Consider the following 14241-nt stretch of genomic DNA (forward strand, 5'->3'; position numbering starts at 1 on the left):
CTAGCAGACTTGTTGCAATGGAAATGCACCTTCTCTGGCCACCTGACTGATACAGGGGGAAATTCAAATCTGGAATATATTTTCATTGTGTATGTTTTGAGTCTGCATCAATACTCTTTACAGTGAGTCTTCATAACGTCCTTCTTTTTACTATAGCTTAATATCATCATGAACCGGTAACGCAATGCTGTGATATTTCATGGAATGTACTTGAATACTGCTTTGCTTTGTATCGAAAGACAACTTTGACACGGCAACGTGGCCACATCCCGTTTGTGAAAAGGTTTGAACCCCGACCTTTAAGGATTCTGCTTTTGACAGAGTCTCCGTCCACTAATGTGTCTGATATTCACTATCTATATCTTTTAGACCTTATTCACATGGTCTCTCAAACGCAGTGTTGAATAATTGATCTTTGCGAAAAATAGTGCCTCGTTCGCTCTTTCTTCAGAAACGTCATTGGAAGTGATTGGGTACACGTGACTATTGTCAAACAGTGGACTATGTGTATGACATGAACACGTGATCTGTCATGCGCAAGTATAACTTTGCAGTCCCGTTGTTCCAAAGTCAGTCCTAGCATTCCCGCACAGGTGCACGGAACATGTGAGTTGGTTTCATTTACCTGCTTTTACTTTTACTGAGTTACTTTTTCAGAGTAATACTGGTTGATAGAATTTGTTAGAATTATTTCCACAAAGTATTAAACAAAACTGAACAAATATATAATATTCTGAGTTAGTTGAAGGTATGAATTTGCCTCTGGTGTATAAGTGTCCTGGTGCCAAGAAGAAAGTGAGCATAATTTGACCCTTCTTCAAATGAAAGAAATATACTGTATATTATAAAGGATATCAGTATGTGTTAAATGTGCTCAAATACCCCAGTTACATATTTCTTTCCAGTATCTGTGAATGCAAAATGAACTTCCTCGTGGCAATAGTCCTCATTCCAATTTTGGGAATCGCAGCAAGTGCCCCATCTAAATCGGATGTAATTCAGGTATCAAGCTCTGAGGATATGGACGATGACGAAAATTCAGTTAGCACTACTCCCAGTCCCAGAGATGACGTGAGTAATGACTATGGGAGAGACTAAAATGATTTGTGTTGTACATTTGCAGTATTGGACGATTCACAGGTGACGAACTTGGAGCATATACATGTTTTATGGAAAAAGGCGCAAGCCTTGTTGACTTTGTGCTGTGTTACATTAACGTTTTCCATCGTATTACAAACTTTAAAGTCGATACCCGATCTGAATCAGACCATTTTCCTATCATAACTACAATTAATGTTAGTCGTGGAAAGGTATCATTATGATATTCCTAGGTTTGTCTGAAGAAAGGAAATAAGTGACGATTATATGGGTAATGTTGCTCAGTCTCTTACACCCCTTGATGTGGATAAGTTAACTTGTATAGTATCCCCAGAAATTAGAAAGTTGTTTCGGCATCTATCTAATGGATGTATATAAACTATAGAAGTTTTACTTAAATGATTATGTTGAGATATGATTCTCTTGCAGTCTAAATGTCGTTTCAGTACATTGTGAGACTTACTTGCCCCGCAATACACGGCTGAATGCGCCTAGTACACTACCGATCAAAGTTTGTAGGAAATAATGTGACAGCGTATCCCAATATTGGACCGCTTCTTTCTTCATATCCTCAATATTTCTAAGTCCATTTTGGTTTATTCTGTCCTTCATTAGTCCCCACACATTTTCAATAGGGTTAAGATCTGGGGTGTAGCTGGGCCAGTGTAACACTTGAACATTTTGTCCGACAACCGCTGTTTTGTGTAGCCCCCAGTGTGTTTTGTGTGGTTATCATGCTGGAAAGTTGAATTATCTTCATACATTGTTCGGGCTGTTGGAAACAAATCAATACTATTATGTTTTACAGATTAGGTGAAAAATGCATCAGAGAGGGTTCGCGTGATACTGGCACAGTCAGGCTGGTAAGGCTCATCATCAGCTCTGGGCCCTTGCCCCCCTCTACTTGCAGCCCAGACAGCGAATGGGACTTCTCCCAGGAAACACTGACTTGTCGAACCCACCAAGAACTTTCCGGAGAATATGTAGACTCCACAACACTTCAGCCTTTTTGCGTTACCCAGAGTGTCAGAAGGGCTGTGCTCCCGGTGAAAAACCCGGGCACTCTCCTGAACTGCGCCAAGAGATCAGTAGTCACCAAACCAAGAGCACCGAGAACAATGGGGAGCCTGACGACAGTGTACTTGGGGTGCAAGCGAGACATTTCAAAGGCGAGGTCCGCATAATTAGCATGCTTTTTCTGTTAAAAGGGACAGAAAATTCAATGATATAAATTAATTCATTGGCTTTATCAAAAAGGACAAGATCAAGTATGTTGGCAGGAGTTCTTCTAAGGCTGTATATGGGCCTATTCCACAAAAGTTTGAAAGCAGCATTTTCCATGATGCCCTGGACATGTTCAGGGTTGTACCATGGATGGAACTCAGAGTCAAAGCCACAGGCTTGGCGGAGACGGTAGTAGAAGCAGCGACCCATGCCATCATGTCGTTCCAGATATGCTGTTTGTGCCAAAGAAGGGCATCCACTGACAACATTATAATTATTATTATTATGATTAATTAAGATGTCAACATATTGTTCCTTCGTCAAATTTCGATTGAAAATACACAACGGCCTTAATCCACGTGATGATATCCCACCCTACATGTGAAATTTCGGGCTATGTTTCGGGTTTTGGTAGATAGGTTTCACGGTATCTTTTGTCCAAATGTTCACACAGTTCGGAAAAAAAACAGACAGAACTTTCATCAGAAAAGAAAACATTATCCAGTCTTAATTTTCGTGAGCCCTACACCAGTTTAATCGTTTTTCTATTGTGCATATTCATCAATGGTGAGGGAAATCCGCACTTTTTTTACCCAGGTGAGTCTTTGTAATTCTTGTCTAAGGGTTTTATTACATACCCGAGGACTTCCTCTGTAATCATCTCAACCTGACGAAGTCGCCAGCGATACGTAGTACTGAACTTCATTGGCCTCCCTGTGTTGTGCTCAATCCCAACTCCTGACTGAATATTCTTCAAAGTTCTGTATACTGTAGACAGAGGAATTTCATGTCTACCAGCTATCTCTTTTTCATTGATTAGTCACACCCCTTTCAAAATCATCTAGAACCAGTAGAACTGTATATTGTAGAAAAGTGTTGACTCTGCTGTGGAAGTGCTCACTGGAATGGAGGGTGGTTCTGTCTCGTGTGGTCTATTGTCTCTTGATAATAGGTCTAGTGGTGGATCAGTGGATAAGAAGTTTGAACAGGAGTGTACAGAGTGAAGGTTAATAAGTTTGGTGTACTGGATAAGCTCAGATTGACTGGGAACTAGGCTGTTCTACCGGAGTATTGTAAACTGAGAAATAGTTATAGATCGTTATGTCAGAGGAAGCGAGAAGCGTATGATGAGTCTTGTTTTCACAAGCTGGTTGATAGTACTAGGGATAGTAAGCAATTTTGGAGAAACATTCGTAATATAACTAATAAGATGAATGTTGAGTGTTCGGTTGCAAATTAGTAATAGAAATTGGTTCGATTATTTACAGAAGGTCTTCGATTTCACCGATTTATGTAAACAGTGATACAATTGAGCTTGTAGAAGGTTGGTTTTCTTCAAAAATCATAACGAGGATCTTTGTGATAGTTGTACTGATGACGATGTCAATATCTTAATAAATTCTGATATTACACAAGGAGAGATTGAAGCAGCCTAAAAAAATCTTAAGTTGGGTAAAGCAAAATTATTTGTCTAAAATTGGGGAATGATTTTTCTGGTTTATGAGCATTTAAAAAAAGGGCTTTCGATTCGGTTAATACAAATTTGATATGGTTTCCAGTTATGAAAAAAGGCGTTCATGGAAAATCGGTGTTGGTTTTACAAAATATGTATTCTGAAATAAACGCTTCTGTTAGAATATCTGGCACTTTGATAACAGCGTATTTGATTGCTTTAGTGGAGTAAGACAATGATGTGTCCTTAGTCCATTTATATTTTCAATGTTTATCTCAGAATTTCAATCTATGATGGATGATTCTGATTTAAAGGTATATTTATCAGTGAAGAATATTTTGAGTTGTTATTATTATTGTATGCTGATGATTTATGTATTTTTTATGATAGTGTGGTTGGGCTGCAACGAACAATCGACATGTTGTGTAAGTTTTGTAAGTCTTGAGGGATACAAGTTAATATGGATAGGACATAGATTTTAGCATTTCGAAATGGGGGTTACCTTCGTAATCATGGAAAATTTTGTTTTCGATGGCATACAACTAAACAGAAACATATTATAATTATCTTGGTATCATGTTTTCTACTTGGTGGTCTTGGAGTGTTTGTACTAAGACGCGTGTGGCAAATGTCAGAAAAGCTTTATTAGTTATAAAACAATTACATCATAATCTTACAAATATTCCTGTTCATGTGTTATTTAAACTTTTTATTGTAAAATAAGACCACTATCGCTGCAGGGGTCAAAGGTGTGAGGAGTTCACGAAAGTAGTGTTGTTGATAAATTTCATTATAATTTTTGTAAATTTGTTTTAGGGGTTGGAAAACACATATCAAGTAATGCAGCTTTAGCTGAATGTGGAAGATTTAGTATGAACGCAGATTATCATCTTAAACTACACTTACATTTTGTGTAAACTATTAAGAATGTCTAATGATCGTTATCCTTAACAAAGTTATAATTATAGACTTCTGTTGGTAGGATTGCTTGGGTTTCAAAAATACGTATGACTAAGCTGTTAAATGAGTATGGATTTGGTTATGTTTGGCTTTCCCAAGACATTTGAAACGTGGCATCATTTGTATCATTATTTAAGCAGAGGTTAATTAATTGTTCAAAACAAATTATAAGTAGCAATATCATGAATTCATCCAGTCTTGTACATTTTAAAAGTATTATATCATCATTGCCCCTTGATAATCACATTTTAATACTTAATGTTAGAGACTTAAGATTATATAATGTTTGTTAATATTCATTAATGCATTACCATTACAATAGAAATATATTAGATGGAAGGAAACTATGAACTTTGATGTAATTTGTAAGATGTGTAAGATTTATCAGATCAGCTCTTAAATGTCGATCTTCTGTAGACTGACAACTGAAATGTCTGCCTATTGCCATTATCCACTGTATTATCATTTGTGTTGCCTTTTGCACTTGGGCCGATGGCTTACAAACTGAAAATAAACTTTCTTTCAGGTATCTAAATAAATATATTTATATGTATATAGTCAGTGAGTATGGTTTTATGCCGTTTTCAGCAATATTCCAGCAATATCACTGCACGGGAAACCAGAATTGCGCTTCACACGTTGTACCCATGTGGGAACAGAACCCAGGTCTTCGGCGTGACGAGCCAACGCTTTAACCACTAGGTTAGCCAGCTATATATAAACATTATATATAATATCAGTCATGTATTCAAAGTTTTTATATGGTGAGTTCAGATTTGTCCCTATTTATGTTATTGCTTCGATATTATCTATGTGGTATTTCGTCTGTTGTATCGTATATAACTGGTATCGTATATAACTGGTATCGTATATAACTGGCAATTGCAATTGTTCCCATTAAAAACATGAGAACAGATGGTACAAATGGATATTGGGAACTGCATAGGACGCGACTTTCTGTAACTGATGTATCAAATTTTGTCACAAAATGTCCTCCGCTCGTCTACCATATAATGGACAGAAGTCAGTTTGTACAGTCTCTTCTTTGTCCATATTTCAGTGTACCAAAGGCTGTCAGATACTGGTGGTTGACACGTCCGAAGCGGATAAGCGGTGCCAGGGGAATGTCAGACTTGTCCCTTTACTTGAAGGTGATCCGGTTTACTTAGCACTCGAGGGAACAGAGTGCAGGCCAGGAACTCGCCGGAACTCCACGTTTGTCGTAGGGGTTTTGGATCAAGAGTAGGTTTGACATGTGTGCTGTATGAATGTGGAAAGAGTTTTGTCGATTTTATTTGCATCGACTCAAGACAACGTTTCATGTTCACTAACATTTATACCACAGAGAAAATGTTCGTAGACCGTAGTATATTCTTAATTACTATCTAGTAGATAATAAAACCATCAATACATTCGTTTTATATATAGCTGTGCACCTTCGTGTGAGCCATTTAATATCCGTATCGAGAGAGAGAGAGAGAGATCAACAAAATTACGAAAATGTGTTTCAAGTCAAAACATTGATTACACAGCAGTCTCATTTCCTGCTGACTCAGTTCCGCCCTACTCTGCAGTCTAATGCAATAATAATCAGTCCAGAACTGGATATATAAGTATTAATCAGTATTATTTGGTACATCTAATCACGTGTATATTGTAACACTACGCTCCTTCTAATCCTTGCAAACACGTGGTGGAGCGTGCTCTGTCGGTACAGCGCGCTCTCTGGAAATCGTGGGAATCTCAATTCCAGGCATGGTATGGCAGCTAGAAAAGTTTGGCGATCTGGTACGGACTTGATATGACATCAATCACATTGTACATTACACAAATACACTTATAATAAGCGCAAAAAACACAATACAGGTATAACCAATGAGCCTGATGAATTGTGAATCATTGTACGACCTTCTCAAACAGGGGCAGTCTGTGACGTCTTTGTTAACAACATGCTCTCTAAACCTCGACATAAAATATAGAAATACGGTTTTTTTAAACTTTAAAATCAACATTAATTTGTAAATACTGTTTTCTTATGTAACGAGAAATTGGAATTTAGTGTAACCATAGTTGCTTGTAGTGTCTCTTTTCACTTCACACGAGAAAATTCCGATCGGCTGAAAAGTAGGTTATTGATTGAATTGGTTTAAGTTTCGGTTTGTAAGAAACGAGACAGATATCGAAATTTCAAACTGACATTTGAATATAAACAAAGATTTAAGCTACTACTGTCACATTATAAGGTAGCCCGATTTAACAAACCACTATGAAATATAATGACCTTGTCAAAGATGCTTCCAAAATAAGGGTAGGGTATTTCAGTATGTTGCCCCAAAATATGATTCATGTCTATATTGTAGAACCAGCTGCACCAAAATTCACAATCGAATGTCCCGATGACATAGCATACGTTCTCAAGAATGGGCAAGAGGCGAAGGAAGTCTCTTGGGAAAGTCCGTCCATTAGCGGCGAGTCCAACGTCAGCGTCTTGGGAAGCCCCCCATCAGGGAGTGTATTTCACAGAGGAGTTACTGTGGTGACCTTGGAGGCAACAGATGAGGAAATGAACACCGCCAAATGTACATTCACCGTAAATATCCTTGTGAGTTCGCACAGTACACTGTCGTTTACCAATGTAAACGTCCACGAATTTTGTTTCACGTTTGAAAGAGGGTATGACAGATATGTTCATAGAGATGTTTTCCCGTTCAAAAAGTCCTGTACGATCAAACACCGTTATGTCGAACATAGACTTGTCTCGACATATGAGGTTGGTTCACGTTTATTCAATATTTAGTCATAGTTATGCGTATATATCAAAGGATGTACTTAGGTCCCATGAACGTCGACGGTTACATGTCATTAGCATGGCAACTCCAAGAGAAAAGGCCAACAGTATTTGCAGGTTTAGGTTCTGTTTAAGATGCCTCAAGAATATATATGTATTCAGCTGTTGCTTTTAGTTGTGAAGCATTCGCAAGCTTTAATGACATATTTCTATTTTAGAACACTTAGAACTCCCCCCCGCGCCATAGCTCAACAGAGGCATCCCATCGCAAGACAGATCGTGCACCATATGGCAACCCTCGAATTATCTCGGTACTGTCACCATAAAATGCTCACCAACGGATCCTTAAACGGGAAAGAAATCAAGTGGGCGATACTCATCTCAGTTTCTGATATTGATAAACTAAAATACTGAATGCCTCTCCTTTTGCTATGTGCATGAATTGTTTGGATGCAAAGAAATAAATTTCATTGCATCAACGACTCTATTTTTCCTTGTTTTCATATCACTGAAAGCGTGACTTGGTTCAAAGCCTGATTCCATAAGTAATATTCAACATTGCTGGTTACGCTTGTTGTATATTGGAGCACACGAGTACGTCTTTGGAGATGCCATTTGATGACCTCAAATGAATTAATATTGTAAGCAAAGGCCTAAAACACCTTTCAAAAGTCAAAAGGAATCTCGACTAATAACAGTCTATAAAAAGATTATCTGAGCGTTTATGAACCACTCTCAGCTTCATACCAGGTATTTGTGAGTGTGTCCCCTTCGAACATGTATACATCTATGTACTATACCAGGTATCCATAAGTATTTCCTCTTCGAACACGTGCACACCTATGTACTATACCAGGTATCCGTAAGGGTTTCCTCTTCGAACACGTGCACACCTATGTATTATACCAAGTATCCGTGAGTGTTTCCTCTTCGAGCACGTGTACACTAATGTACTATACCAGGTATCCGTAAGGGCTTCCTCTTCGAACGTGCGTACACCAATGTACTATACCAGGTATCCGTAAGTGTTTCCTCTTCGAACGTGTGTACACCTATGTACTATACCAGGTATTTGTTAGTGTTTCCTCTTCGAATGCGTGTACACCTATGTACTATACCAGGTATCTGTGAGTGTTTCCTCTTCGAACGCGTGTACACCTATGTATTATACCAGGTATCCGTAAGTGTTTCCTCTTCCAACACGTGTACACCTATTTGTTACCCACGTGGTCAACGTATGGATAGTTGCATACTAATCTCGTACGTCACACGAGTGTCGTGTCGCGCTGACCTGTGTCGTAACGACTTGACCTGAGATTCTAACGATTTGATTGGATAACCGATGACCTCTCAATTAGGTCACGTTGTGACGGAATTACTTTTTCATTCATAACAAACACGTGAATTCATTCATTCTAAAACTTGTATGCATTGTGACGCTGTTTAATTTTGACTCGAACTGAGGCATTATATGCGTCGAAAAACATAAACGCAAAGTTTCCACTAGTGATGTTAGCCGAGTGAAGCAACTGCAAACTAAGAGACGGAGTGCTACGGAGTAGTTTAATGTAGCAGGCTGCACGAAGCGATGACAACTGACATTCATCGTGACGTCGGTTACCAAGAGGGCAGACGAGCAAGGCGTAGTGACGTCATTACAGTGGGACGTCATGCAAAAGTGTACTACAGAACTACATTCTTCCGCAACCTCTTTATGAAACCGGTTTCGGTTTGAAACCATAAAAATGACAAAAATACGCTATGTATACATCTATGTACTATACCAGGTAAACGTAAGTGTTTCCTCTTCGAACACGTGCACACATATGTACTATACCAGGTATCCGTAAGGGTTTCCTCTTCCAACACGTGTACACCTATGTACTATATCAGGTATCTGTGAGTGTTTCCTCTTAGAACACACTTACACCTATGTATTATGCCAGGTATCCCTAAGTGTTTCCTCTTAGAACATGTGTACACCTATGTATTATATACACCAGGTATCCGTAAGTGTGCCCTCTTCCAACACATTTGACCTGTGAAGATCCGGGGTAGAATAGGTCTTCAGCAACCCATGTGCTTGCCATAAAAAGCGACTATCTTGTCGTAAGAGGCGACTAACGGGATCGGGTGGTCAGTTTCGCTGACTTGGTTGACACCTGTCATCGGTTCCCAGTTGCGCAGATCGATGCTCATGCTGTTGATCACTGGATTGTCTGGTCCAGACTCGATTATTTACAGACCGCCGCCATATAGCTGGAATATTGCTGAGTGTGGCGTAAAACTAAACTCACTCACTCACTCCAACACATTTACACCTATGTATTTTACCAGGTATCTGTGAGTGTTTCCTCTTCGAACACGTGTACACCTATGTATTATACCAGGTATCCGTGAGTGTTTCCTCTTCCAACACGAGCACACCTATGTATTATACCAGTTATCTGTGAGTGTTTCCTCTTCCAACACGTGTACACCTATGTATTATACCAGTTATCTGTGAGTGTTTCCTCTTCCAACACGTGTACACCTATGTTTTATACCAGTTATCTGTGAGTGTTTCCTCTTCCAACACGTGTACACCTATGTATTATACCAGGTATCCGTGAGTGTTTCCTCTTCCAACACGTGTACATCTATGTACTATACCAGTTACCTGTGAGTGTTTCCACTTCGAACACGTGTACACCAATGTACTATACCACTTATCCGTGAGTGTTTCCTCTTCCATCACATGTACACCTATGTATTATACCAGTTATCCGTGAGTGTTTCCTCTTCCAACACGTGTACACCTATGTACTATACCAGTTATTCGTGAGTGTTTCCTCTTCCAACACGTGCACAGCTATGTATTATACCTGCTATCTGTGAGTGTTTCCTCTTCCAACACGTGTACACCAATGTACTATACCAGTTATTCGTGAGTGTTTCCTCTTCCAACACGTGCACAGCTATGTATTATACCTGCTATCTGTGAGTGTTTCCTCTTCCAACACATGTACACCTATGTACTATACCAGTTATGTGTGAGTGTTTCCTCTTCCAACACGTGCGCAGCTATGTATTATACCAGTTATTCGTGAGTGTATCCTCTTCCAACACGTGCACAGCTATGTATTATACCAGTTCTCCGTGAGTGTTTCCTCTTCCATCACATGTACACCTATGTATTATACCAGTTATCCGTGAGTGTTTCCTCTTCCAACACGTGTACACCTATGTACTATACCAGTTATTCGTGAGTGTTTCCTCTTCCAACACGTGCACAGCTATGTATTATACCTGCTATCTGTGAGTGTTTCCTCTTCCAACACGTGTACACCAATGTACTATACCAGTTATTCGTGAGTGTTTCCTCTTCCAACACGTGCACAGCTATGTATTATACCTGCTATCTGTGAGTGTTTCCTCTTCCAACACATGTACACCTATGTACTATACCAGTTATGTGTGAGTGTTTCCTCTTCCAACACGTGCGCAGCTATGTATTATACCAGTTATTCGTGAGTGTATCCTCTTCCAACACGTGCACAGCTATGTATTATACCAGTTCTCCGTGAGTGTTTCCTCTTCCATCACATGTACACCTATGTATTATACCAGTTATCTGTGAGTGTTTCCTCTTCCAACACATGTACACCTAAGTATTATACCAGTTACCCGTGAGTGTTTCCTCTTCCAACACGTGTACACCTAAGTATTATACCAGTTATTCGTGAGTTTTTTCTCTCCCAATACATGTACACCTATGTATTATACCACTTATCCGTGAGTGTTTCCTCATGCGACCGACCTCTCGTCCTCGTGAAAGCTGCATGTCACCTGAACTTCACATTACAAAACTTTACAGCTTCATACCATTGCTGACCGGACCAGTTACAGAGATGCATGTGCGAATGTTCCAAATGCAATGACAATACTTCGCCACTTAGCAATATTCCAGCAATATCACGCCTGAGGACATCAGAAATGGGCTTCACTCATTGTACCCATGTGGGGAATCGAACCCGGGTCTTCGATGTTGCGAGCCAACCCTTCAGCCACTAGTCTCCCTCACCGCCATTGAAAGCGATGTTTGGACTGATGGCAGTTTCATAATGCAAGCCATGCCGAAAAAGTACCATAGTCAAACCACTGAATGCTCTGAGCATTACAGGCATACTGCAGGTGAGGAAGCCCATGTTCTAGGTCACGGTTGCTGGAGCTGCTGTTCTTGGCGCGCTTGGTCAGGGTTGACATGTTTGACATGACACCAGACTTAGTTGATTTTGTGTGTGTGTCTGTGTGTCTGTGTGTCTCTGTGTGTGTGTGTGTGTGTGTGTGTGTGTGTGTGTGTGTGTGTGTGTGTGTGTGTGTGTGTGTGTGTGTGTGTATAGTGTGCGTGTTGAAGTTGAAGTTGAAATGCGTGTACACTGATTTGGATCATTTTACTGGGATAGCTTGATACAAGGGCGAAATGAAGATCGTTGTGGCCAATCACGTATTAATCTTTGGTATTATCGTTCAAACCAAATACGTTAAGCCATTAAATGCACAACTGTATTGATTATCTGGATATCATATCATTTTGTTTTGACAGTCTTAAGTTTTTAAAATATACTAGCCACATAAAGAAACTATGCATTGTCAAAAGATTATCCCAGTTGATAATTACGATAACAATGTCAAAGGTACATATAAACTTTAATGGAGGGATTATGAGACCTTGCAAGTCGGGAGAATTTCAGTTGAAAAGTCAATCACAATGACGTCACGAGTCCACAAGCGGGACAGGGGTCAAACGACCATGCTCAAGCTCAAGAACGGGTATGTCCACCATCGGCATTGAGAACAGCAGTGCATCGACGACGCATAGAGCCTATCAAACGTGCAAGGAAGGCTTGTGGGATGTCACGCCAGATTCTCTCAAGTTCTGTTGCAAGGTCAAGGACGTTATCTGGCGTAGACGTCGATCCATCTCGTCCCAGACATGCTCTATCGGGGAGAGATCCGGTGAATTTGCAGGCCAAGGCAGTAAGTCAACGTTGTGGTGTTGCAGGAAATCCATTCTCCTGTTGAAATGTTAACCCAGGGCCATGACGTTGCAGAAAAGGAATTGCTACAGGTCGAATAATCTGATCCCTGTAGCCCACACCAGTTAAGTTGCCCTGAACAATCACCAAAGGAGTTTTTTGGCGTGCTGTGATTCCACCCCAAATCATCACGGAATCACCACCAAACCGATTCCTCTCCAAGACACAGGCCTGTGCATAACGTTCTCCCACGCGTCTATAGGCACGTTGACGTCCATCGCTATGGGAAATGTTAAACCTGGTCTCATCTGTAAAACAACATTTCTCCACCAAAACAAGGGTCTGCGGACATGATTTCGGCACCACATTCGGCGAGCTTGTCGATGACGTTGTGTCAGGATAGGCCGTATGGCGGGACGTCGTGGTCTGATCGCGTGATGACGTAAACGTTGTCGAACTGTGTTGGGGTGGATACGGCGAAGTCCTGGGATGGTTCGGGCAGTCATCACTGCAGTCTGAAACCTGTGGCGAAGATGGGTCACCCTTATCCATCTGTCCTGTCTTGGCGTTGTTACACGTGGACGTCCAGAACGTGGCCGATCGATGACGTCATTTGTGTTCTGGTAGCGTCTCACCAGTGCAGAAATGGTGTTCCGGTGGCTGTGGAAATGTGCAGCCACTTGTCGTTGAGACATTCACCCACGGACCATCCCAATGGCCTCATGACGTTGTGTTGACGTGAGCCTTGGCCTGCTATGCGTGTCAATAGCCGTTTAATTTTTTGAACGATCGCAAGGGCAGGGGTTGAGCTTTCCAAAGTGACAGTATTGTGTGGCATTCATTCGCTCTGTTTCTCTTTCCCGGAGGCACGTGCAACAACGTATTGCACGTCTCAAGGACGAGCCCACTGACGTCACGGAACGTGGCACGTGCATGCATGTTGGATACATGTCACTTATCTCTTGAGTTTAAATCCTTATGTGTCTACACAGGTTTGATAAATTTAGATTTAAAATTTTTGTATGCACAGTTTCTTTATGCGCCTAGTATATTAATGTAATATACAAAGTGTACGATTCAAACATTTTAGGAATCATAACGCGTTCACGCTATACGACGAGGATTGAACGCAGTTTATAAAGTAGTTACAAATTATATTAGATTACTTATAATTAGCTCTGATCTGGTCATCAAATAATTTTATCTCACAATTTTGAAATACTAAGCGATACACTTCCTGTCGCCCTGGCCTCGATGACTGTAGTAAGTAAACATTTTTTTTTCACCTTTACCTCTTGAAGTGCATGACCTAGAAGACTAGTGTATATTGTTTCAGTATCACAACATCTTCAGAGGACATTTCACAGACATTGAAAAGATTCATCGTTGCTACAACTTCAGCTATGCATGCTATAAAGATAAGAGAAAAACATTTTGCGTAAAGCAAGTAGCGGAAACAATGCCTATCTGCATGCGGAAATGAATTTAGAAACGAAAAGGAAAACATTTTTAACATGTCTGTAGGAAGAAACAATAACAATGCCCGTCAATATATGACATGAACTTGGAAAACCTGAGAAGCATAAATACAGGAATATGTTTGTGTCAGCAAGAGTCATAGTCAGAGTTGGTGAATCTGCATCCCAGTTAATGTGATCTAGCTGGAGAAATGGATTAATTAAACACTTGTAACATTCAAC

At 40.2% G+C, this 14241-nt stretch overlaps 1 protein-coding gene across 1 annotated transcript; it reads left to right on the forward strand.

The window, feature by feature from the left end:
- Positions 1-515: 515 nt before the first annotated feature.
- Positions 516-7477, forward strand: LOC124277217. Its single transcript, XM_046712872.1, has 4 exons — positions 516-606; positions 906-1071; positions 5796-5977; positions 7096-7477. Exons 2-4 carry the CDS (start codon positions 922-924, stop codon positions 7133-7135), a joined length of 372 nt encoding a protein of 123 aa, XP_046568828.1. The 5' UTR covers positions 516-606; positions 906-921; the 3' UTR covers positions 7136-7477.
- Positions 7478-14241: the final 6764 nt, after the last annotated feature.

This window comes from Haliotis rubra, unplaced genomic scaffold (assembly GCF_003918875.1).
Source record: "Haliotis rubra isolate DU_JTF1 unplaced genomic scaffold, ASM391887v1 Scf2196, whole genome shotgun sequence".
Taxonomy (NCBI): Eukaryota; Metazoa; Mollusca; class Gastropoda; order Lepetellida; family Haliotidae; genus Haliotis; species Haliotis rubra.